Below are 26,004 nucleotides of genomic sequence, written 5' to 3'. Positions count from 1 at the left end.
CAACTAAATATTTATTTTGTCCTAATGCAAAAAAGTTTTTTCTTGTGGTCTTTGCGTGCCTTTTATCAAAAAATCGTCTTGCAACCTCTCTACTCGATACACTAAGTACTAGACAATGGCAAACATACATACTTTGGTAGTGAATCCTGAAAACGCAACATTTGTGACTTTTCAACATCACAAAGATCAGCGGTCGCAAAAGCATTCCTACTATTTTACCCCATTCAAAACTGGTTTCTCCAGGTGCAACGGTTCCGTTCCAAAATGAAATAGCACTGGCTATGACGCATAAACCCAATGGTCACCGCTGCTGGTCTCATACCTTACCAACATGAGTCATGCAAATAACGAAGCCAGTATTTGGGTACCCAAACAGCTCTTCCAGCTCTCCAATGTTAATATTATGCAATCACGGGGGTACTAATTGAGGAAATATATTTCAATCCGTGAACAAACAAAAAGATCAATATGATCTACCGGCGGGTTGGTAGTGCCATTGAGATGATGAACGTGATGAAGCAGTAAAACCGCTATCCCGCTCGGTACGTCACGTGTACCGATTTCAACGTGCCACGGAGAGTCCATAACCGGCTGCTGATGTAGTCTCGAAAACGAAAACTAGCGACAACATAAACGGCTGTAAACGCCCACATAAAATTGAAGGGGTGGCATATTTTGATCCGGTGTGGCTTCCATTGAATCATGCTGGGAAGTTGAAGTTTTGAAATCCGTGCGGCAAAAGGCAACGATATAGTAAAATTTTATTAAAATTAATTTTCTCTAAAAAATATGGGCAGTAACGTAGTATGCATGACTGGTATCAAATATGTTTATCGAAAGAAATTCGTATTCACCATACTCACAAATTTTAGGCAACTGCTGCTTTTCGTGCATAGAAGTCCGTCTACTCCTCAGCCAATGATGAGTAGTAAAATCAACCACTGTTTTCATTTTATTGATAACTCTCGACTGCGTAAAAGAGAATCAAGAGATGGGAGAATTACACAGTAGGTTTTGGTGTTGCAAAACTTGTTTTTTTTTCGAAAAAAAAGGAATCGATTTTAGTCGTAAATTATATAGCACTAAAATTGCATCCAAAATATTCGGGATAGAGCAGGAAACACTTAACAAGTATCATAATAGCAAATAATCCAACAAAATCGTAATTAATGCATTTCCCCCCATCATTCACTAAGATATTCAAAATGTCTCACCTCATACGATGCGTAAAAAACACAAATGATATGTAGTTTCAAAGATAGTAGAGTGTTGGTAAGAAGAATAGAATACAACCTGTAACAATTTGAGAAAATGTAAAGAATTCGTTTCAAGGTTCCTTCCTTTTCAACGAAAAAACTGACTGACTGATTAATTTTAATATATGTATATCAAACCCCGATACTAAAATTATTATTTTTTGAAAAATATATGGAGATAGAAATGTTTGATGTCAATGTGTTCGATTCTACACGCAGATCATTTTGTGCAAGGGTTCAGTATCAGTCATCAGAGGGTCTAAGAGGTTTGAACAGGAAATCGTCCGATACTTGAAATTTAAATTGCAAAAGTCCCATGGGTCTTTTTCATGGGTATTCATAATATCAAATATTTTCTAAAAACAAGATCATAAAATTTGAAATGTAACATACATTTCACAAACATTCTTTCAGGTTTTAAAAATCCAACCTGAATATCTTTTTGGAGCTCATAATTGATCATGAAATACGTGTGATTATGTTCATCGCCATATTCTTCGAATTCTTGATAAATTTGAGACTCTAGTCGATGATTTTGAACCCAAAAGATCTTGAATCTCATCGAAAGTTCTAATTATAGAAAGTCTTCCCTTTCTCGTACATAAAAAAACATATTTCATTGATTTAGCTTACATCTAAACAGATAACACTGAATCGACAATTTGACCCCATCCACGATTGCGCCCCACGCTCGCCAAGTCGTTCTGTACTGGTCAGCCCAACTCACCCGCTGCTCTCCACGCCTTCTTGTAGCTGCCGGATAGAAAGCGAACACCCTCTTGGCAGGATTGCTGTTCGGCATTCTTGCAACATGCCCTGCCCATCGTACCCTTCCGGTTTTACCCACCTTCTGGATACTGGGTTCGCCGTAGAGCTGGTCGAGCTCGTGATTCATCCTTCGCCGCCACACACCGTCTTCTTGCACATCGCCAAAGATGGTCGTACCCGTCTCTCGAATACTCCGAGTGCTTGCAAGTCCTCCTTCAGCGTGGTTCAAGTTTCATGTCCTAAGAGGACTACCGGTCTTATAAGCGTTTTGTACATGACACATTTGGTGCGGATGTGAATCTTTTTTGACCCAGTTTCTTCTGGAGCCCGTAGTAGGCCCGACTTCCACAGATGATGCGCCTTCGTATTTCACATTATTATCAGCCATTAGCAAGGATCCAAGGTAGACGAATTCCTCGACCACCTCGAAGGTATCCCCGTCTATCGTAACACTGCTTCCAAGGCGGGCCTTGTCGCGCTCGGTTAAGCCCACTAGAATTTACTTTGTCTTCGATGCACCACCAGTAAAATTTTCATTGCTTCACGTTTCACTTCACGTTTGACCGACAATAATGTCAGGAAAATCCATCACCTTGTTTTAATCCACTGTGCGATTCGAACGAAGTGTTCGCCCGAGATTTTCACCCAGTTTTGGGCACCTTCAACCGTTGCGTTGCTTTGATCAGTCTGGTAAGTTTCCCAGGGAAGCTGCACCATCCATAACTTTCCATAGCTCTACGCGGTCTATACTGTCGTATGCCGCCTTAAAATTGATGAAAAGATGATGCTTTGGGACCTCATTCACCATTATTGGCGACAGGCGACGGAAGATGATCAAAGATAACACTTTTAAGACGGCATTACAGGTGGTACGGGCAAATCTTTATGAGCTCTGCTCCGATACCATCCTTACCTACCTGGATACCTGGTTGGCTACAGCGTCGATACACCTATGCCTGGCGTATTGTAGAGCTCCATGATCGTCGGTCTTGGGCGATGTTCCTCCAGTTTTCCCGAACGTTCAGGGTCCCCAGGTCCGATTCCACCGCGTACAGCCAGCGTGTTCGTGGCCTTCCACGAAGTCGCCGGCCCCTATCTGGTTCTCTGTTGAATATTGTTTTCGCTATTCTTTCTTCCGACATTCGCACTAAGTAACCAGCCCACTGAAGTCTGCCGTATTTTATACGATTCACAATATTTTCTTCTTTGTATACTTGATACAGCTCATGATTCATGCGTCTGCGCCACACACCATTTTCTAGTTTCCCTGCAAGTATTGTACGCAGCACTTTTCGGTCAAAAACCCCGAAAGCTTGTCACCTCCCCCTTGAGGGGGGCCGCATGAGACGGAGACAAAAAGTTGAAAAGAGGCGAAGATGGTACTGGCTCCCATTGCCCACGTACCCAGAACCGCCAACAATAGGTTCTAACTATATAGGGACCAATTAACAAAAACACAATACTCGGAATCACCGCAACAAAAATAAAAACATAAATTTCATATGCAATTAAAAAATGTAGTTTAGTACTTACGCTTATTTATTAACCTACAGTTTAGTATTTTGTGTGTGTGTCAGTGTAACTAGTGTATCCCGCGGCGACCGCTAACCGTAGTGTTTGTCCGGACAGACCCAGACTGCTCGCCGGCACCATGCCAGCTGTCCATGCCAACTGCCACTCTGGGATGCAGCTTGCATAACAGGCTACATGATTATATAGCGAACGAAAGGCCTGTTAAGAAAATGCCAATATGATGATTTTCCGCCACTAATCAAACACTTCGGACTTGCTTCAAGCACTCATCTCAACCCTTACCGATCTCTTAGCACATCCACACTACTCCATTATCGCGGATTCCCGGTGCAGGCACAACATTACCGAAACTCGTTTCTGTAGGGTTTCTGTAGAGTAATAATTAGTAACTTCGCTCAGTTGAGCCAAATCAGTGGAGTTACTACCTGGCCCTAGGGCTTTACAAAACACCCACTACACTGCACCGCATCTACTGTCTCACTCCACTTTCCTAATTTACACTATTTTTGGATTTCCGTCGGTCAGGCGATTTGTACTGCGACACTCTACTTTGACTCACTACTGGGACACTTGCGCGTATTGCCTGCTTGGCAGTTAACCGACAACTAACTGAGGATTGGTTTGGATCCCTGCCTAAGTTGTGTGATCGGCCGTCGCTTATCATCGGGCTAAGAGTCGGGGGATCATCTCAGAGTAGTGAGATTATCTCAGGGGAGCAATTGGATTGATGTAGGGTTTCTAAATCCAATTTATGGTTTGTTTGGTAACCAGTATTGTTGTGCGGCAAGAAGCTATTGTATTCTTGGCACGTAATTTTTTAACTGCCCTCTAAAATTGAGAGAGTCAGATATGGCTTTCATATGGGGTTTCTTCGACGCCTGGTCTGTTGAAGTGCTGTGTTGTGTGTGATGTGATTTACATGGAGATAGATTTTTGTTTCCATTCCGTGCGGCGACTTTGTCAGCTGTTTTGCAGCTATCGCGAGGCCGTCGGACGTGTGCAGGTTACAAGCTTTCCGGTCGGCCTCTTTAAACGTCCATGCTTCATGTCCATAAAGGGCCACTGGTAGAATCAGAGTTTTGTATAGAGCAAATTTCGTTTCCGTCTGCATGTTGCGGAACCTAAGCTGGTTGCGTAATCCGTAAAATGCCCTATTCGCAGCAGCAATACGTCTTTTCACTTCACGGGAAACGTCATTGTCACATGTCACAACTTCAAACACTTCCCCATCAAGCACTACATCTGCACCAACACCACTAGGTCTTCCCATATCTCTACCTGCCACCAGTACTTTGTCTTGGCAGAGTTAATGGTTAAGCCTATCCTCGCCGACTCCCTCTTCCGTGGGAGAAAAGCCTCCACTACTGCTCTGCGATCGATTCAAATAAGGTCGATGTCGTCCGCAAAGCACAGGAGCATATGCGACCGTGTGATGATAGTGTTGGCCGGAGAAAGGAGCCCCCTCACAAAGAATAACAACTAGAGTTCCCTCTCTACACCACGGCAGGCTACTGACTGATAATTATTCAACAATAGGTATATACAATACATCCATAACAATATTTCTTAATCTATACCAAAGAGCAACTACAACTAACCGGCGCCCGGCGGTAGCGGAACTAAGGCTTTCCGTACCAATGACAAGGCGAAAGAAACTTTCTCTTCCGATCTGCGCATTTGCATCCCAGATGACAATCTTTACATCGTGTGTTGGGGACTCTCCGTAGGCCTTATCAAGGCTCTCATAGAACTCCCTTCACGTCATCAGGTTTATCGTTCGTTGGGGCATAGATGCTGATCAGGCTATAGTTGAAGAATTTGCCCTTCAGTCTCAACACGCAAATGCGGTCGCTTATCGGCTTCCACCGGATAACACGCTTCATCTGCTTCCCGATCACCATGAAGCCAACTCCTCGTTCTGCTCTGTCATCGCCGCTATAGTAGATGTCGTACTTAAATGAAGTGTTCGCTATGGGATTTATCGCCCGGAATTCACGTTCTCCAGTTATGGGCCATCGTATTTCCTGGATTTATGCCACACTCACCGGGTCTGTTGCCGTTGATACCATCCTTATCACTTATCAGCTGCTTTATTGGTCTTTAGCTGTTGGATGGCATCCTTAACTTCCCTCAAGGTGGGGGCTGATTGAATTCCATCGTCCGCTGAACTGACGTAGTTGTCTCCTCCGCTGCCTTGACTTTCACTGCCTGTATTATCAGCGCCATTCAAATGTTCCTCGTAGTGCTGCTTCCACCTTTCGATCACCACACGTTCGTCCGTCAAGATGCTCCCATCATTGTCCCTGCACATCTCGGCTCGCGGCACGAAGTGTTTGCGAGATGCGTTGAGCATCTGATAGAACTTGCGTGTTTCTTTAGAACGGCACAGCTGTTCCATCTCGTCGCACTCCGCTACTTTCAGGCGGCGTTTTTTTCTCCAGAAAAAGGCGGGTCTGCTGTCTCCGCTTCCAGATGTGGATAATGTCGGAGAAGTGCCGTCCATCAATCAGAACGTGGTCGATTTGTGATTCTGTCAGCATGGTGATCTTCAGGTGTTCCGATACCGATACGGAAGGCTGTGCTGGACGAAGGTGCCTCGAATGGCCATATTCTTGGAGGCGGCGTTTTCGTTCGTTAGCCGGTGGGCGCTGAACCCTCCAAAAGTCGGTCTAAACCTCTCCTCTTGGCCAACCTGAGAGTTCAAATCTCCTATGATGAATTTGACGTTGTGACTTGGACAGCTGTTGTACTCACGTTCCAGCTGCGCGTAGAATGTGGCTGTTTCATCATCAGTGCTTCCGGACTATGGGCTATGGACGTTGATGTGCTGGAAGAAGGTGCCTCGAATGGCCATATTCTTGGAGGCGGCGTTTTCGTTCGTTAGCCGGTGGGCGCTGAACTTTCCAGAAGTCGGTCTAAACCTCTCCTCTTGGCCAACCTGAGAGTTCAAATCTCCTATGATGAATTTGACGTTGTGACTTGGGCAGCTGTTGTACTCACGTTCCAGCTGCGCGTAGAATGTGGCCGTTTCATCATCAGTGCTTCCGGACTATGGGCTATGGACGTTGATTAAGCTAAAGTTGAAGAACCGGCCTTTGGTCCTTAACTTTCACATTCTCTCATTGAAAGCTGTTATTAGCTCGAGTGTGTTGCCGCAGCTCTGGTAGATGGTATGATTACCTCTAAACGTTCCCACCATTGATGCCTTCCAGCAAACCTCCTGCGGGTTCGTTCAAAAATGATGTCACAGGTTTTAGGGGGAGGGGTCTAAGATATTAAGACAGTACATATACACATAAATAATGAGTAACACGGTTACGCAGTCTCATCTAATTGAAACGAGTTTTATTTATCGTCCGACGTTTCGACACGGGATTAGTGTCTTCTTCAGCGAAAAAGGCACTAATCCCGTGTCGTGTTAAGAAGAAGACACTAATCCCCTGTCGAAACGTCGGACGATAAAAAAAATCGTTTCAATTATATGAGATTGTGTAGCCGTGTTACTTATAATTTATGATTGAACGTTACAGTCGACTCTACCTCAGCAAAGTACATATACTAGGCATCCCCACGTTTCTATGCGTGTGCACCCGACGAAGTTGCGAGATTTGCAGTTCCACGAACCGAGTTTCCAATCCAACCTTTTTCGTCGCTGTGAGCTTTGCGATTGTTCCGGTCCGTATTCTCTCGCTGATTTTTCGTTGCTTGTGTTTTTCAAAAGTTTTCTTGTATGGCCTGGAACCAATCCTCAAAATTTCTGGTGAACCATGGCGCACAATTTTGCTCAGAGTCCCTCGCTGGCACTCGGACGATGACCAGGGAACAGACGCTGTTGTGAGCCGCTAACATGGATAACAGTCGCTCGATTAGATTTGCATCTCCGGAGAGAAGAAAACCTCCCCTTCCCTGTCGGCATACGACCATAGTTCCCAACTTTCCCTAAGGTTGCTCGTATCTCGGCCAGCACTACGGGTAGGAAGGGATAGGAGTTGGTGGGTAAGAGGCTAAGGACCGCAAGTGGGGGTCTATTTTATTCATTCAGGTACGCGAAATATTTAGTACGCAGTACACAGCATTTGCCGTGCCATGCAACAATGCACAATGGGGTTTTTTCCTGAAAAAAGGCATTAAATTCAATATCTCAGGAATCCACTGGACTACAATCCATGTTTACATATCAAAATAAAGTTCCTTCGGAAATCCCTCCAGAAGTTTCTCTAGGAATTCCTTTGGAAGTTCCTCCAGGTATTCCTTCGGAAGCACCTCCAGGAATTGCTTCGGAAGTTTCCCCAGTAGGAACCCCTGGAGAAACTTCCGAAGGATTTCCTGGAGGAACTTTCGAAGGAATTTCTGGAGGAACTTCCGGAGAAATTCTTGGAGGAACTTCGGAAGGAATTCCTGGAGGAATTTCCGACGGAATCCCTGGAGGATCTTCCGAAGGAATGCTTTTAGGAACTTTCAAAGGAATTCCTGGTGGAACTCCCGAAGAAATTGCTAGAGGAACTTCCGGAGGAATTCGTGGAGGAACTTTTGGACGAATTTTTTGAGGAATTCCTGAAGAAATTTCCAGAGAAATTCTTGAATGAACTTTTGGAGAAATTCCCGAAGGAACTTTCAGAGGAATCCCTGGAGCAACTTGCAGAGGAATCGCTGTAAAAGCGTTCAGAAGAATTCATTGAGAAACTTTCGGAGGAATTTCTTGAAATATAGCTTGTTTGTTTATAAACGTGGAATGTAACCCAGAAGAATCCTAACCAGCAAACCCAACACGAAAAGGTCAAAAAACGTCAAGCGAGATTAGGGTAAAAACTGTTTTTCACCAAAACTGCCACAAATAAGTGTATGCCAATAACACGCACAATTTTATCAAGTTCTTCACGGAAATCTTTTTCTTTTGATATAAGAACATTAGATGTATCCCAGAAGATACCTGATTTGATTTTTTTATAACCCCATTGTACCTTAGAACACAAGATTTAAATTAAAAATAATACAAGTGGAAAATGATAGAATTTTACATCTGTCGTTCGGAGCCTGTTGATCAAATTGATAAAAAAAACACTTTTTCAAAACACCCAATAAAAATATCAAATGAGAAAAAATAGGGTAGAAACGCCGTTTATAGGCCAAAGCTGCTAGAAATTCTGCTGCATGCCGTGAACAAAAAAAAGATTCCTAATTGATAAAACTAGCTAATCATGACTAACAAAGCAGCAAAAATAGGGTAAAACGCTATTGTTTTGGTAAAAACTGCCACAAATAGGTGCATTTCAGTATCTTGCATAATTTTATCAAGTTCCTTATGAAAAACTCTTTCTTGTGATATAAGAACATCAGATGTAGCTTATCAGAATTCTGAGATAGATGATTTCTAAGCTTTCAGTGCACAAATACCACATATATAACCCCATTGTACCTTAAGAAGAGAAGATTTAAATAAAAACTAACACATCTGGGAAATAAAGGAGCATTACAGCTTTCGTTTTGAACCTGTTGATCAAAAATCTATGAAGATTTACTTTGTCAAAACACCAAATAAATAATGTCTATTTACAGAAAATAGGGTAAAACCGCTGGGTTTTGGCCAAAACTGCCAGAAATAGATCCGTGCCGTGAACAATAGAGAGTTTATCAGATTGCTTATTGAAAAATCTTTATTTTGATATGTAAACATGGATTGTAGTCCAGTGGATTCCTGAGATATTGGATTTAATGCCTTTTTTCAGGAAAAAACCCCATTGTGCAATGTATTTTCCTTCAATCAAGTGTTCTTGGGATGTGTGGTCCACAACTGTGAAACGATCGAAAAAAATCTTCCTTAGTTTACAAAACTAGTTAGTTATTTGCTAATTTATGTATCGGAGACGATTATTGTTTGAAGACCTCGCAAAAGCTGCTCTTCTAGATACAGCCTGAGTCAAACAGTAGAACGTTTATTTGTGAATAAAATTTAATTTAAACAAATAATAATAATAATAATTTTCAAAATAAAATATTAATTTCACAAGGACAGAATGAAAGACGGTATAGGTGTCAACCACAAATGTAAAGTGTCGAACCCGCTAGTTTCATGACTACAATACCAAGTGAGAATCACTTTCCAAATAACACATTAGATTCATCCGTTTCAAGCGGATTGTAAAAATATTTTGAAGTAAATATGGTAACGATAATGATAATAACATCACCCACGTGCAGAAAGATAATGAAGCAGTCAGCGTATGGTAAGATAATAGCCAATAAAACTTGTATGTATCGTATCAGAGAGGTACAGGAAGATAATCCAAGACGCTAATTGATATTCACCTCAGCGATTGATCGTCGGCAATGTGGTTCTGGAAGAGTTCGGCGAATTTCCGTAAGTGGTAGGTCAGTGCGATGGTCTCGGCATCCATATCCATGCGGCGGATTTCCCGTTCCAGCTCGCCGAACTTGGCCGCATTATCCAATACAGTGGTGCCAACGGCAGCCGACGGTGCTTGTTCCATGCTGGCACTTGCTTCGGCTTTCACACTCTACGTGTTTAGGCGCACTTTTTCCTTTGGAATATGTAATAAGTAGCCGCTTCAATGGCCAGAAGATTTCGTACAAATAGATACGTTTGCTATCGAAACGAAGCACTTAATTATTGCAATACACTCCAAGTGACTACGTAGAACTCGTATCCAATAGGGTGCGAAATATTTTTCCAATGTTTTCTAAAGCATGATGTTTTTTGCTAAGCTGCTTCAGCATATTTAGATTTAGATTATTAGATTAGATTTAGATTATAGATTTAGAGTCGTAGACTAGTCTTTATTGCTGAATTGAAAAGGGTCACAAAGACTTACAGGGGAGATTTTAAGAGATCGGAAATATAAACTTTCGCTGTGCAGTAAACGTTCGCTGCGATATTAGTAGCAGTAACGTTTCATTTCGTTTTTTCGAGTTCAACAAAATCGACAGAGAAAAATTCCTCTTTGCGCCCTTAAATTTCACCAATATTTTAAAATCATTTTGTGAAAGGGATGTGTCTTTAAATCAGATTTGCATTATAAGGCCTTCTCGTATTGACACTTGGCTGACCTTGGCTAAAAAAACCGCAGATCCTAACTATTGTACTGCTTACGGGAAATTAAGCTGCAAGGCGGCAGGGTCCCGTTTGGGAGATATGATGTCAATAAGAATAAGATTGTTGTAATCGTGGGCTCATGTCATTTGAAAATATAGCGTAAAAGTATCCTCTGAAACATTCGGAAATAAGTCGCACCCTATCGCGCTTGAAGTTGTGTATTTCTACGTCACTCAACACCGAAAAAACGCACAAAAAGTAAATGTTTCAACAACAGCAACAAATGTAAAAGATGGAATTTCACACGGTCACTAATAGACGAATTGTGATAGAATTTGTTGTTGCTTCCGCGCGCACATTCGTTGTCGTTGTCGTTCTCTACATCTAATCTTATTATTGTTTAGATTCACCACTATAATCACTTCAGAAATTTAATTACGATTATTCTCTTCCTGATCTTCTCGACGATAGAGGGATGCTGCTGCCTGCCACACACTTCGCGGACGAAACCACCGTTTTTCGATGACGATTATCGAGACCTAAGCACTTCACACTTTGCTTGGTTCATTCATAACTTTACTGAAATATATCTTCGTTCATCTATGACGTAGGTTGGTGTAGACTCTAGGCTCGCACGGACCGAACAGAAGCCTAATAAGATGTATCTCTATTGAACATCCTTTGCTAATCGAGTGCCAAATGACCCTAATATGTATTTTTGCACATTATTTTCTTCCCCGTGCTCCTTCAGGAGATCCGTTTTCTTTCTTTACGTCAAGCGCGACTGCTCGGTCCTAGCCCGATCCGACTGAGATGGTCGTGACGATGGTGTTGACTGACTGGTGGAACATTACGCATATAGAAATGTGTGTTGAACGTGGATATAGTTCTATGTGCATACTACGACTCGGTGGTCACGATATTCACCGCGTGCGTTTGTACTTCGCAGTACAACGTAGCCAACAGTGGCTCCTTTAGACAATACGTTTACATGTTCATTTACTATCAAACCACTCCCCCCTCCTGTCTACTTAAAGTTACATTTATTGTATTGTAATTTATTGTAGTTTTTTTTTCTATAATTGAGTTGAAACATTTGAAATTTGTTGATCTACAGATAATGTAAAAGCATGATAGATTTTAAGAACCTCCTGACAAAAATAGAACAAACCTGCCGAAGCCGTAAATTACCTGTACCATACGATGTTTTCTTCTACCTCGTTTTTATTCATCGTTTTTAAATGTACCCAAAATAACAGAGAGGCATGGCAAGACTGTCAATACCAACACTGTCCCGTACAACAGCGTTTCTGCTTCCACATTAAAACGACAGTGATGAGGGATTAAGAAAAATCGCATCAGATACGTTGCCCCGTGTATAGGTGAGAAATTTGAGCCGGTTCCTTTGTACTGGGTGTGTGGCTCACCTTCCAGTGAAACTACGACGACTAAACGATTTGTAGTGGTGGAGTGAATGCTGACCAAAATCGCTATAAATGATGTTTCGCCTCATGAATGGGAGTAAGTCGGATAAGTTGCTTACCGAGATAGATGGGCGTCTTCGCTACTTGCTATAAAAGAAGAAAATATATTATACCTTGGTAGGCTCATTTTTTCATCACATGATGAAATGGATCTTGATATGATACGACAGTTGTAAAAACTTTGACATCAAGTTACTATGTATCATAGTCTGAATATGCTATAAATCTCCACTACTTAGACTCGCATTCATTAAAAACTAGCTTATGTACTCGGCTTTGCTGGAGATTGAAAAGTAAATTATGCAATTCACATGTCCAGATAGGTTGACGAAAAATAAATCAATACATATATGCAACTCAATGTACGGTAGATGTACCAGTTTGTCTTCGTGTTCTACTACTACTACAATAGATTGAAAAAAACAACGTCAATATTACATAGGTTCTTTTTCTATTCCCTTTTTTCTTTCTTCTTTATTTCTATTTTCAACCTACCTCCCAAATTCTTCTTTTACTCTCCTTTTCTACTTTCTTCTCTTTTGCTTTTTACTTATTTCTGTTCTCTTTCTCCTTTCCCTCGTTTTTGCTTTTTTCTTCTTTCTTAGTTTTTTTCTTTTTCTCCGTATTTCTTTTTCTTTCTTCTGCCTTCTTCTTCTACCTCCATTATTCAATCTTACTTATTCATTCTTCCTTTTCATTCTATTTTCTTGTGTGTGTATTTTTTTTACAAGGGTTAAAGACCATCAAAAATCTGCACGACAGACACCTTAAAGGCGAACAGGGCTGGGCTCCTCCCGACCTGCTAAAAATGTGCCTCCCGGATGATTCCGGGTCCCTTATCCTCCTTGCCTCGATCCCCCCGGGACCACGGGATGCTGCGACTACTTCGAGGGGGGCTGTGCTCATGCACTTCTTCTAAAATTCCGGCCCCTAGCGTATGCTAGTTCGCCGACTGGCTGGCTAATCCACTGCTCCACTGCAACATAGTCTTGATCCCTCGACGGTCATGCACCGAACTTCCTGACTCGAATCCTCCTGACTCCCCCCGGCGTCGAGGGTGGTCCACCAGTTCCGGTGAAAGAAACTTCCGCACTGGTGGTGCGCCGACTACCGGCGGCTATCGCAGAGGACGCTTTCACGCATTGCGCCGACATCGTCTTCGGGTGCCCTACGTACCCAAATCGCTTTCTTCTTCTTTCTTCTGCAGGTTGGCTGTTCGAGTGCCGAGGTCGGTCCGACGATTCCGGTTGGCAGAAAACTTCCGGTTCACCGGCGCCGCGACGACCCGAAGCTAAACACTGCTCACTGCGCTGAATACTCCCCAGAATTGGCACTTATTCGCTGATCTCGCTTCCATCTACGCTGCAGCTCCGAAAGTATTTGCGTCACGACTCTGCTTACCGAATTCCACGTGTCTTCCTCGTGACACATTCGCTCTGCGATATTATCCGCCCTTGGGACAGGCATTTCTCTACGAATTTCCGCAAACCGCGGACAATAGAACACCACATGCTCCGGCGTCTCTTCAACATTCTCACATTCTGGACATACCGGGGAATTGGTGTGAACCGATGTAAATACTTCCGAAAGCATCCGTGGCCCGACAGGAACTGCGTCAGGTAGAAGTTTACTTCGCCATGCTTTCTGTTCATCCACGTCGACAGATTTGGAATGAGCCGGTGGGTCCACCTTCCTTTTTCCGTACTGTTCCCACTTCTGCTGCCACATCGCCATCGAACGAATTTTCGTCACCTTTCTCATGTTTCCGGTGTCTCTCCACTGGTAGCACTCGATGTCTTCCGCCAGGGTGATACAAATGGGTACCATCCCGGCGATAACGCATGCTGCCTCCGACGATATCGTTCTCTACGCACTTGCAACTCGTATGGCCATCAGCCGGAACACACTTTTCAGCTTTTCCCGGTTCCGCTTGGTTTTCAGTGTATTGCCCCAGGCAGGAACCCCATACCGCAGTATCGACTAACCTAGCCTAGTATGGAGCCCTGAGTAACACCCGCTGTAACACGCATCGACTTTTTCCCTTCGTTCTTGTCGTACACCAGGACTCTGCTCTCAAAGTAGCTCTTTAGGGTGTGGCAAAGATACAGTGATCGTTCGCTAATTGGGGCACGACCTCACCCCAACTAGCGAATGCCGTTCGCTAATTGGGGCGTTTTGACAAGCGTCAATGTTGTTTACTTTTTGCATTGAACAAAGGAAAATTTTACGCGCCAGAAAATATCGATCCCGCCAAACACGGAAACCAAACGTCAACGCGTTTTTGACATCACATTCTGACGTTTAGCTGCTTTTTAATTGGGTTTCGCCCCAATTAGCGAACCCCCAACTAAAAAGCGCCCCAACTAGAAAAACCCCAATTAGCGAACGTTCACAGTATTCAGGAACCCGCATTCTGTGCAGCGCAGCGGCAATGGCTTCAAAGCTGGCACTGTTGAACGCGTTCTTTACGTCTATCGTAACCACTGCGCAGTATCGATCTCCTCTTCGCTTCTGTTTAGATGTTTTCTCACTCGAGCACAGTGCGAATTGCATCCACTGTCGATACTCCTTTGCGGAATCCAAACTGCATGTTTGACAGTCCACGCTCACCCTCCATAAACTTCGTCAGCCTGTTTAGGATGATCCTCTCCAGAAGTTTCCCAACTGTGTCTATCAGGCATATAGGCCTGTACGAAGCCGTATGGTTTCCTGGTTTTGGCAGCAATACCAGCTTCTGGGCCTTCCACATTTATGGAAAGTTACCCTCGTCTACAGGGTTGCCAAAAATACAGATTAATCTGTATTTATACAGATTTTTTACTAGTTTTGAAATACAGAATCTGTATATACAGATATACAGATTTTTGTAACCACGATCTGTATGTGCAGATATTTTAAATTTGTATTTACCAGTATCGAGAATTGTCTGTAATTTTTTTTAGTGTTTTATAGATTTCCAACAACGAAGTTAATTTGTTCATGCAGTTCAACAGTCTGTCAGTTTTCTATGAAAGAAAGAACTGAAAAAGCAAGTTTCGACCGATTCGCAGACATTATGATAGTTGCCAGATATCAATGGGTTTTTGCAATAAACAGGAAGAGAGGAAATTGAGAGTTCTGTGCGTGATCTCTCTTGTTTCGGATAGCAGAACGATCGCGCGGTCGGCCGTATTATTGTGTTCTGCATTGCGCGGCCGGTAATAAAATTAATCAGTTCTGTGCGTGATCTCTCTTGTTTCGGACAGCAGAACGATCGCGTGGTCGGCCGAATTATTGTGTTCTGCATTGCGCGGCCGATAATAAAATTGATCAGTTCTGTGCGTGATATCTCTTGTTTCGGACAGCAGAACGATCGCGTGGTCGGCCGAATTATTGTGTTCTACATTGCGCGGCCGGTAATAAAATTAATCAGTTCAGTGCGTGATCTCTCTTGTTTCGAGGCGGGCTTGGTAGTCATATGGCTACTGCTTCTGCCTCATACGCAGGAGGTCATGGTTTCAATCAGGTCCGTTCCATTCTCCTACTTTTATCTTTCTCTTTATTTCTTATGTTCTAGCAATCGCTAGAACTGGAAATGGACTTCCATACCGTTTCCATTACTATTCCTATACCTTCAACTTGAGTATTCTAACAGTAATCTGCTAGAATTGGAAATGAACTATAGAGCTCGTTTCCTACATCCAATTAGAAATTCCATCAGTTACCTTCTCCTATCTATCACATTGGCAGCTCGTTAACCAAGACGGACCCCTGCCTCTCCAACCTAACCCAGAAATTCCAACAAATTCCGCATGAACTCGTGGCAAGTGCAGAGGTATATTCGGCTTGCAGTCATATGAGCGTGAATTATATTTTTTTCGGAGTGGCCCAAAACTGGTTTCACAATTTCCCTAACACCGATGTACAAAAAAGTCCATTTATTTTTTATTAATTGAATTATTTCAGTAAACCCAAATTAATTCACCTTGTAGTGCTTTTCTCACGTTTAGCCAATACACCAATTTTACATTGTTCGATACACCATTTTTTTCATAACTTTTTAACGCGATGACTAATCATTAATAAATTCAATAGTGATCAACTAGGTTTTAGCCACTATCGAATACAACCTATTGCGATAAAATCGATTAAGGATTTCTATACAAAAGTATTACGATGGGCGAGGGGAGGGGATTTATTATTGTTCAATTTTGTGATACGTAATTTGTGACTCGTAACTTTTAGTTACATCTTTGTGATGATTACTAGCGGAAAAAACTCTAAAAGAACAATTCTTACTTTTTTCCTTTCGAATACATAGACGTAAAACACAATTTAGCGGCAATTACAGTACAATACAGATATCGATACAGATTTTTTGAGAGAGAAATACAGATGAAAAGATTTTTTTGGAAAAAAATACAGATTTTCATTTGGCAACCCTGCTCGTCTAGGCACTTTTGGAGTACCGTTCCGAATATATCAGGATATGCCAAATTGCAGCTTTCAGGGCCACGTTTGGTATTCCATCTGAACCGGATGCTTTCTTCATTTTCCAGCGATTCGCAGCATCTTCCAGCTCATCATTGGACACTTGCCGACCCTCGGAAATTGCTTATTCTTCTCCGTACGGTATCGGTGGCCACGTAGTCGGATTGTGTTTCGGGAAGAGACCCTCCACGATTTCATTCAGCATGACTGGGCACATTTCAGCTGGCGTCGACGGGCCTTTTATCTTCGCCATTACAACGCGGTGCGCGTCGTCCCATGGATTGGCGTCTGCTTCTCGGCACAGCTCCTTGTAGCAATCTGACTTGCTAATCTTGATTGCCCGTTTCAATGCGGTTCTAGCTTCCCGGAACGCTGCCTTGCGCTCCTCTCTCTCTTTCGTGTGTGTGTGTGTGTGTGTGTTTTTTTTTTCTTCCTAAGCAATGCAGGGGGAATCTGCTCAACAGACATCCTGGGTTGTCCAGGAAGTGCGGGGTTAGGGGCCACCTCCAACAGCAATCGAGGGAGGCAGGACTGCATCCCCGACCCGCTAAACCGTTTCCATTGCCGTCAAGCCCATCGTCCCTTCGGTAAAACCAGAAAGTAATGCTTCAAAGGGGGGCCAGTGCACAGCGCACCCTCGAGGTTAGCTGCGTGTCCTTGCAGCATCGAACATCGTGACTCGCTTTTTAGAAGAACACCATCGTGCTATCCAACTAATATTTAATGACAATGTAAATGATATTTCAACTCGTCTATACGGCTGATAGATATTTGGGTAATAGTCGAGTTGAAGTTTAAGGGATTATTTGCGGAGGCTTTTCTTTTATTTAGCTTTGGCTGCTTTTATTCGAATGTTATACAGCCTAGGGCTAGAAGTTTAAGCTTTTAGCACCAAAATTGTTAGTTGGGAATGCGTGGTAGCCTGACGATCATTACAATTTTTCTTAAGGTGACTCGGGGAGGCACTAAACACTGTGTTATTTTTCCTATCTTTCGTCTCTTTCTAGCATTATCACCTCGCAACTTTGGAGCGGCGTATTTAGGTTTTCAGTTGTTTGATGTAACTGTAAATGTATCAGCATGTAGATTGCGAGTAAGCACGCGCCGGTGATACTTTTTCAAAATCATATTTGTTGTAGAAAAAAGTTAAGCATTCAATGATGAAAATGATGACGATTTGATGATTGTTAGTGCTTCCCGTGTCACCTTAAGGTGAAACTCTCCAAAATAACGAACAACGAATCATTGTCATCTTTCTATTTTAGCTTCACTGCGTCTCAGCAAGCGTAGAATAAAAAGATGACAGCTGCTCATTGCTTCAATATTAATGCCTTTGAAAAGCGAGGTGAAACAACATTAGATTCCGAAAAGTTCGTCCTTAAAGGATTAGGCCGGAATAAATATTAATTTCTTCTTTTATTTCAATAGTCTTTTGATAATGAAAGGGGTGGGGAATAAAAAAAGTAATGCTAGATTGGTAAAATCAAAAAACGCATCAGTTTTCTCGAAGAATTTTCCATGAAAATTCAACATTTTATTATTTTCCTGGTAAAACTTTGAAATCACCCGCCCCCCTCCTCCCAAATAATAGAATTTGCCTATTAAATTTTGAAGAGGGGCGAAGACACAAGAAGGAAATATTTTTTTCCCGCTTTAATACAAAAAGCATGACGAAGGGGGAAGGGGATTGAAAATTATCATTTTTTGTGTGACGAACTTTGTGGATCTTCTCTTACTGCCATTTGGTCGGGATTTTGCCAAACCGCACTTATTTTTTATATATCAATAATTGAATTATTCATACCTACATTTGTTTTAGGATATGGTCAGCTGGGCTGAGAAATATCCGTTGAGAAATTTATTTGTGATCAATTAAATCTGTTAAACGAAATCTTGAGCCCAATATTGGGTTTTTTTATGGTGCTTGGTGCGATTTGGCAGAACCCCGGCCATTTCTGCTTTATACATTTTTACCTTGCTTTCCAGAAATACGACAAAAGTGATCGCTTGAATCGATTGAAGTTCTATGGTGCGTTTAATTACATACAAATATGACTTTTGCAGTCATTTCAATATTCAACACCTGTACCAATATTTGCTCATTTTTATTATGGAATATTAAGATGTTGAACGAACATGCTTAATTTTAAACAGTTTGTGATAGCAACAAGGAAGTGAAGCATTCGGATCACTGTCTTTGAATGATGCATATGTCGGGCACATTCGTTCTTCTCTCGATACTAACCATTTCAAACCACGTGTTCGCCAACAGTAATGCCACGTTACAAACGACAACAACTCGAAACTCCACAAAGCTGCGCGAATTTGTGGTCGGTGGCGGCGATGCAGGTTCTACACCGTACCAGGCGTCACTCCAGCAAGGTGGCAGCCACTTCTGCGGGGGAGCAATCATCGAACGCCGCTGGGTTCTAACGGCAGCCCACTGTCTTATGGAGTAAGTTTCGTTGTCCACAGTTGTGCGCAAATGAAAGTAACGTTTTCCTTTTTACCAGCATCAGTCCCAGCGTAACGACGGTGGTTGTGGGAACGACTCAGCTCAGCAGGGGAGGTTACCGATTTCGTGTGGGACGATTCGTAATTCATCCACGGTATGATCGTTCCAGAGCTGCAAACGATATTGCATTGGTGCAGATTAGAGGAATTTTTCTTTGGATTTCAAATCGGGTGGCTAAAATTGATCTTGGTCGGGTTTACGTTGCGGCTGGAACGGAAGCTACGATCACCGGTTGGGGCGGTACTCGACAAAGTGGTGGTTCACTGTCGAACAAGCTGCAGTACGCTCGCCTTCGGGTGATTGGCGAACAACAGTGCCGCTCGCTGTTGCCCAACATAGGGGACTGGATTGTGTGTACTTTCACTCGCGAGGGACAAGGTATATGTGGGGTGAGTGTGTAGATGTGATGAATGGATGTGAAGATATTTATAGTTTGGTTTTCTGAGTAGGGTGACTCCGGTAGTCCTCTGGTGCATGATGGGAAGGTGATCGGTATCGCAAGCTTTGGTGTGGGATATCTACCGGGTGAAGGTTGCGCGGCCGGACTCCCGGATGGTTTCGCAAGAGTTTCACATTTCTACAGCTGGATCCAGGCCATCACGCAAAGTCGAAAGATTTGGACTTTCGATTGGTGATTTGAGATAACAATGAACGTGAATATTGGTTTGTATTACCTATATATTAGATATTAAATCCTAGACTGCGGGGACATAATAAACTTCAATTTCAAGAAAATGTCATCAAGGATTTTTCTAATCTACTAATGTGCTATGAACATTGTATCAGTCATTATCACACAGAAAATTTACAGCAAAAATGCATTTAGTGAAGCATTCGGGATTTCGGATCATTTAGCTACAACAAACGAGAACGTTCATTCACACGTGCGTTTATGTTCTATGCAAATTAATTTCAGATTTGAGTTTTTCACATTTTGGATAAAATACTGATAATGACGAGAAACGATCATATTCGGTAGCAACGTTGATGAAAAATGCTGTTATCACTTATGTTCCAATGATGGCGACGATTAAATTTAATCCGATTTTTTATCATCCGTGCTTTTTGGGGTACCGTGGCTAATTTCTTTGCTGGCGGTGGAGTTGTCGGTATGATTCGGTCGATGAGTAACGACCACGTCACTGGAATCTAAAACTACGCGATGATGCTGCTGGTTTGAAGGCTGTCCATTGGTAGCCGTATGTGGCACTTGATGGCTATGATTCGTAAGATAGGACAGGGAAGTTTGGTGAAGACTCGACTCCAGATGACCCCCGTAGTCGAACAAAGCCTTCAATCTGCGGTCGACGATAGATCGAAATTAAAGGTAGATACGATTGGCGATGCTTAGGTTAGTGACTGTGCTTAATTTACGCGGCAATCGATAAGCGTGGTATTGTTAGTATGGCATACACTGCAATAAGGTGCTCCTCAATGTTAAGTTTACAAATCACAAGACAATGAATCGTTACAAAGGGAAACTTGGTCAGGGATTGCAGTCATCAAACGAAAAATGAAACTAAAAGCATGAATATTCTGTTTTGCAATGTAAGTCTTTACTTGCTAGTTCACTCAGTGAAAAGTTACAACGTCGACGAATTTTCGTTTCCAACTCAATAGATATGTATCTATTGTATTTATAAATAATATTGTCGGTATATTTAATATCATTCTTTTGTTCTCACATGGTTTTTCTTAACATATGGAATAGTGAAGTATGTATCATAATGAAATTAAATATTAAAAGAAATAGGAGGATACAATCATGGCAGTAACGAAGACAAATAAATGCATGTATGTACGTATAAATTTGTAGTCATGTGCATTGGCAGTCAATACTATGGGTCTTTTATGTTGGTCATTCTTAGACAATAGAAAGGTACAATAGTCTTGTGTGCGTCGGCAGATAGTAAAGGATGTGATGATAGACTTAGAGACTAGATGGGTTTGAGAAAAAAAAGTGTTTTCCTTAAACTGAAAAGGGTTGCGCGATTATTAGTAAAATGTACACACTATTGTGGAAATGTTGGAATCTTCAAATATTGACTAATGCTCTTGTAAGTTGGCAGAAACCATTCTTGTAAAGGATTTCATCTCTCATGACGATCCATTAATTACGTAACGCAAAAATAACTATTTTCAACTTCCGGGCCCCTATGTCAGACATTTTGTATGCAATATCTGGTTTTTCCCACTCCAACCATCCCTTACTATGTGGTATCTAATGTATGAACGTTCTTTGAGGTTTATCCAATATGCGATATCATTCAAAGTAATCCTATTCCTAAAGTAATTGTGTATTTTAGGTGCATAACCAAGCGAAAGGGAATCAATCAATATTCGAGCAGCGCATTTATGTCGTTTTTGGGGTTTAAACCTAGGAAGTGAGTGCTCCATTGGACCCCCTAACGACTGAAATTTACTTCAGTTGCTGCGCTAGAGCGAGTAGTTCTGCTGCACCACATGACAAGCGAAAGGTACAATGTGTTTCGTACATAAAACTCGCCAAAATATTAATTTTTACTACTAAAGTAAGCATTTTGAAATTATGTAGCTAGTATGCTTATTATGGTCACTTCCGGGTCCATAATACGCAACGTCGAGTTTGTTTATATACGTATTATGGTTCCCCATTTGATTTACATGTTCCATTTCCACATGTTCCTTGTGCCTATTATGGACGCTATTATGAACTGCTGTCCTGATATATGAAGTAATTTCATCCGACGGAATTTTGCAGGAAATCGTCGATTCCATCGTTTAATTTGGAGTTTTATTCAATGGCTTTCGAGTCCCTTGAAAGGAGGCTTCCGAGCCTCTTGAAAGAAGGCTTCCGAGCCTCTTGAAAGAAGGCTTCCGAGCCTCTTGAAAGGAGGCTTCCGAGCCTCTTGAAAGGAGGCTTCCGAACCTCTTGAAAGGAGGCTTCCGAGCCTCTTGAAAGGAGGCTTCCGAGCCTCTTGAAAGGAGGCTTCCGAGCCTCTTGAAAGGAGGCTTCCGAGCCTCTTGAAAGGAGGCTTCCGAGGCCTCTTGAAAGAAGGCTCCCGAGGCCTCTTGAAAAGAGGCTTCCAAGGCCTCTTGAAAGGAGGCTTCCGAGGCCTTTTGAAAGCAGGCTTCCGAGTCTCTTGAAAGGAGGCTTCAAAACCTCCTGACAGGAGGCTTCCTAGCCTCTTGAAAGGAGGCTTCCGAGCCTCTTGAAAGGAGGCTTCCGAGCCTCTTGAAAGGAGGCTTCCAAGCCTCTTGAAAGGAGGCTTCCGAGCCTCTTGAAAGGAGGCTTCCGAGCCTCTTGAAAGGAGGCTTCCGAGCCTCTTGAAAGGAGGCTTCCGAGCCTCTTGAAAGGAGGCTTCCGAGCCTCTTGAAAGGAGGCTTCCAAGCCTCTTGAAAGGAGGCTTCCGAGCCTCTTGAAAGGAGGCTTCCGAGCCTTTTGAAAGGACCCAACTAACATTTTTGGTGCTAAAAGCTTCAACTTCTAGCCTTTGGCTGTATAATATTTGAATAAAAGCAGCCAATGCTGAATAAAAGAAAAGCCTCCACAAATAATCCCTTAAACTTCAACTCGACTATTACCCAAATACCTATCAGCTAGTCAGTGTGCCGAATATATTCAATCTTTTATCGTTTATGCAGCTTTCATATAGTCATAAAACAGCTCTGTCTGAATTAGCAACAAAGCTTATCGGTTAAGAGCTCATGTATGTAACTGAGTTGCTTGTTAGCAACTTCCCATATTACGGTGAGTAGCATTCACAATAAAAACGTTTTTGCTGTTGTTATAGCACTAACAATATAGCGTAATGGCGCTATAAATGAACTAACGAAGCTTTTAGGCAACTTCTGTACCTTTGAAGATTACACAACGTTTAAGTAAACCTATTACTGCTTCTTTTAATAGCATATCAGTATGGAACGTCAAAACCGCTATGTTTACATTTGATTTTTGTTGCCGGAGCTGTGTATGAGCTATTGATTTCTGTAATGCAGCTACAAAGATATTCACCTGCTCTTATAGCAACTGACAAAGCGCTGTCATTAATGCTAGCAGATAGCGTAAGAAAACAAGCCATTTAGAAGCGATATTTCTGTTGACGGCTACTGTTAAACGATTAGCAGCAAAGTAGCATCTATACAGGTCGAGAAAATGTTGCCTGAAAACAATTTCAGGGATTGATGATGGATAAAAGTTAGCCAACAGAACATGCTGATAGATGTTTGAATAATGGTTGAAATAATGCTGAAACCATAATTTTTAAGCTTATGTGCTGAAAGCAGCATGTAGGCCTCTTTCTAACGTTTATACAGCATGAATCTGAAAATAGCGTTAGTAAAACAACCTATAGGGTATGCGAAGAAGCACATCCATAATTTTCTTTGTTATTTACATATGTCAAAGTGACGGTGAAGACAGAGCAGCGGCCATTGAATCAGGAGATCAGGAGTTCGAATCTAGGTAGCAACAAAATTGATATTTGAGTTTTCACAAAAAAAAACATTGAATAAACTCCCGAAATTTACTCTCCTCTCAAATAATATTTAATCAAATTGAATTCAGTGGCTGTATAAAACTTATTTAACAGATTCAAAAAATCTGAATAAGCGCCATTGAAGCGAATTATATTACTAAATGGTTTAGTAAAGATTGAGAAAAAACTGTGTAACATGCTGTAAAGTAGTTGTGCAGACACGTCAAAAACAGCTGAATAGATTCGCCAGATTTGCTGGTAAAAGCATTGAATAGAAGTTCTTGATCATATGTATAGCACACATATTCAGCTTGAAGCCGTATAGACGAGTTGAAATAACATTTACATTGACATTAAATGTTAGTTGGGGAGGCTTCCGAGCCTCTTGAAAGGAGGCTTCCGAGCCTCTTGAAAGGAGGCTTCCGAGCCTCTTGAAAGGAGGCTTCCGAGCCTCTTGAAAGGAGGCTTCCGAGCCTCTTGAAAGGAGGCTTCCGAGCCTCTTGAAAGGAGGCTCCCGAGCCTCTTGAAAGGAGGCTCCCGAGCCTCTTGAAAGGAGGCTCCCGAGCCTCTTGAAAGGAGGCTTCCGAGCCTCTTGAAAGGAGGCTTCCGAGCCTCTTGAAAGGAGGCTTCCGAGCCTCTTGAAATTAGGCTTCCGAGCCCCTTGAAAGGAGGCTTCCGAGCCTCTTTAAAAGAAAACTTTAACAATAATTTTTTTTTATTGTATTATCCGGCATTACGCATTTTCATCCGAGGTACCCCCTGGGACATGCGAAGGTACCTTCAGGGGTACATTTACCCCAGGTTGAGAACCGCTGCAGTAGAGGAACAGAGAGGGGAGGATGGCGGCCATGTTTCACTCAAACTGACAGATAGCAATGGGGTTTTCCATAGGAGGGAAAGCAGAAACTCCGCGAATATTGCCTTGTTCAAAGGTAAAATATTGCGTGCGTTCAAAGAAAGGATCGTACCATTGCTCTCGAATGCTATTGTTCTTGCATAAAGCGGTGGCCCACCAAATAACAATAGCTGGTACCGCCTATGTATGTAGTATGTACGCCTTAGGAATTCATATCCTATTTTGTTTTGAAGAACAAACTCGATTAACAGACCAATTTCAAGAGAAAAAAAAAACGTTTTTATTTAAGTGGTCATATCTTCTTTTTCTAACAGTTTTAATTTCATCCACATGCTTTCAAAGAGAGACAGTCAATGAGTGCTGAATATCAGAGATTCGAGAGGTTTGTGCGAAACGTGTCTACTAGCTTTAGCATTGTTACGGTGTAATTCGTAGATTGGACACTAGCGATACTCATGTTTTAGTTTTGAGATTCTTATCTAGAATGGTATCAGAAATCAAGAAAGGGGGTGGTCCTTGATTCCAATCTTAAACAAAAATAACAAAAGCATGAGGATTTCTACTCCTGGCAACGCCCATCTTCACCGTAACTAGGGAGAGGAAGGAAGTGTTGATGTAGTACTTACTTAATAACCTTTAGATTTACAAATTGATAGTCAATTTTAAGAGCAAGAAAGAAGCGTTTTCTAAAAAAAAAAGAATTCATAACAATTCATGTTTACGGAGCAGCAACATATAATCTAGATTCAACCATATAGATACAATGGTTGAACTCAAATTAGTAAACTGTTGATGTCATTTACTGGCTTCCAACTATGATTCCTGCTACTTTACAAAAACGACGATACTCCATCACTTGACATTATTTGTACCAGATAATACTGGAAAGTGTTTGAGTAAGACTGATTTATGTATTCAATAAATAATTAGGTGAAGTACTCCTGCCTACATTTCCAACAGTAGAATGTGTTTATACAGCTAAACGCGCGTAAAAAAATAAAAGGAAAAATAAGCAAAGCATGCAAAAACACTAAAATCAATCGCTGAGTTTGTTCAAAGTCTTGTTAAGCAAATAGGCTGCTAAAATTAAATAATTTACATTTATATAACAGTTTTGAATATGTTGTGCAGCTCACTCGCGCATTTTGTGCTGCTAGATTCAATCACTATTGTTTGCGCAAATTTTCTTACATTTGCGTGATTTACATTGTAGGCAAGCTATATATGTTTTCCGTTAGTCGGCATAATCGGAAATATGAACTACATAGACTCGACCGGCGGACGTGCAGTGCGACGTTTTCATTCAGATCGGGACAACATTAGTTATTTCTACTACTAGACTTGTTTCCCAGTGGTTGACGCTAGTTGATAATGAACGACAGATAGCTAACGAAAATGAAATAGTTCTCAACTAACCGTGCGCACAGCTCCCGCCGCACGGTGGCTGTGAATTTGTTGACTAAACAGAGCGTGGCCGCCGTCCCGAAGATCACGTTGTACAACAACACGATCATGAAGTTACCGAGCCACTCGATCTGGCCGAAGTCACCCAAGAGATCGAAGTTGGTGATTCCTAAAAGATGTTGAGATGAGTCAGTACGGAATCTCGAATGT

The 26,004-nt window shown here is 42.0% G+C and overlaps 2 protein-coding genes across 11 annotated transcripts in view; one reads left to right on the top strand and one right to left on the bottom strand.

The window, feature by feature from the left end:
• LOC134209998 (protein Lilipod) overlaps nucleotides 1-26,004 on the bottom strand; it is a 136,984-nt gene that overhangs the window by 5,036 nt on the left and 105,944 nt on the right. For 9 of the 10 annotated variants that reach the window (XM_062686022.1, XM_062686023.1, XM_062686021.1 and 6 more), the window contains exon 11: nucleotides 25,807-25,963. In XM_062686022.1, coding sequence (XP_062542006.1) covers nucleotides 25,807-25,963 — 157 coding nt within the window. Of the gene's footprint in view, nucleotides 1-19,950; nucleotides 20,376-25,806; nucleotides 25,964-26,004 lie in introns of those variants that run through there. The other variant, XM_062686025.1, reaches the window with a different exon arrangement.
• On the top strand, nucleotides 18,707-19,817 carry LOC134210000 (chymotrypsin-2-like). The gene is made up of 3 exons (XM_062686026.1): nucleotides 18,707-19,017; nucleotides 19,076-19,466; nucleotides 19,527-19,817. Exons 1-3 carry the CDS (start codon nucleotides 18,764-18,766, stop codon nucleotides 19,710-19,712), a joined length of 831 nt encoding a protein of 276 aa, XP_062542010.1. The 5' UTR covers nucleotides 18,707-18,763; the 3' UTR covers nucleotides 19,713-19,817.

The sequence above is a fragment of the Armigeres subalbatus genome, chromosome 2, assembly GCF_024139115.2.
Source record: "Armigeres subalbatus isolate Guangzhou_Male chromosome 2, GZ_Asu_2, whole genome shotgun sequence".
In the NCBI taxonomy this organism is placed as follows: Eukaryota; Metazoa; Arthropoda; class Insecta; order Diptera; family Culicidae; genus Armigeres; species Armigeres subalbatus.
This window is presented reverse-complemented; position numbering and strand designations above follow the sequence as displayed.

Coding starts and splice junctions, on each gene's coding strand:
- LOC134210000 (XM_062686026.1), top strand. CDS start 18,764: ATGATGCATATGTCGGGCACATTCGTTCTTCTCTCGATACTAACCATT. Junction 19,018..19,075: donor GCAGCCCACTGTCTTATGGA/GTAAGTTTCGTT, acceptor CCTTTTTACCAG/CATCAGTCCCAGCGTAACGA. Junction 19,467..19,526: donor AGGGACAAGGTATATGTGGG/GTGAGTGTGTAG, acceptor TTTTCTGAGTAG/GGTGACTCCGGTAGTCCTCT.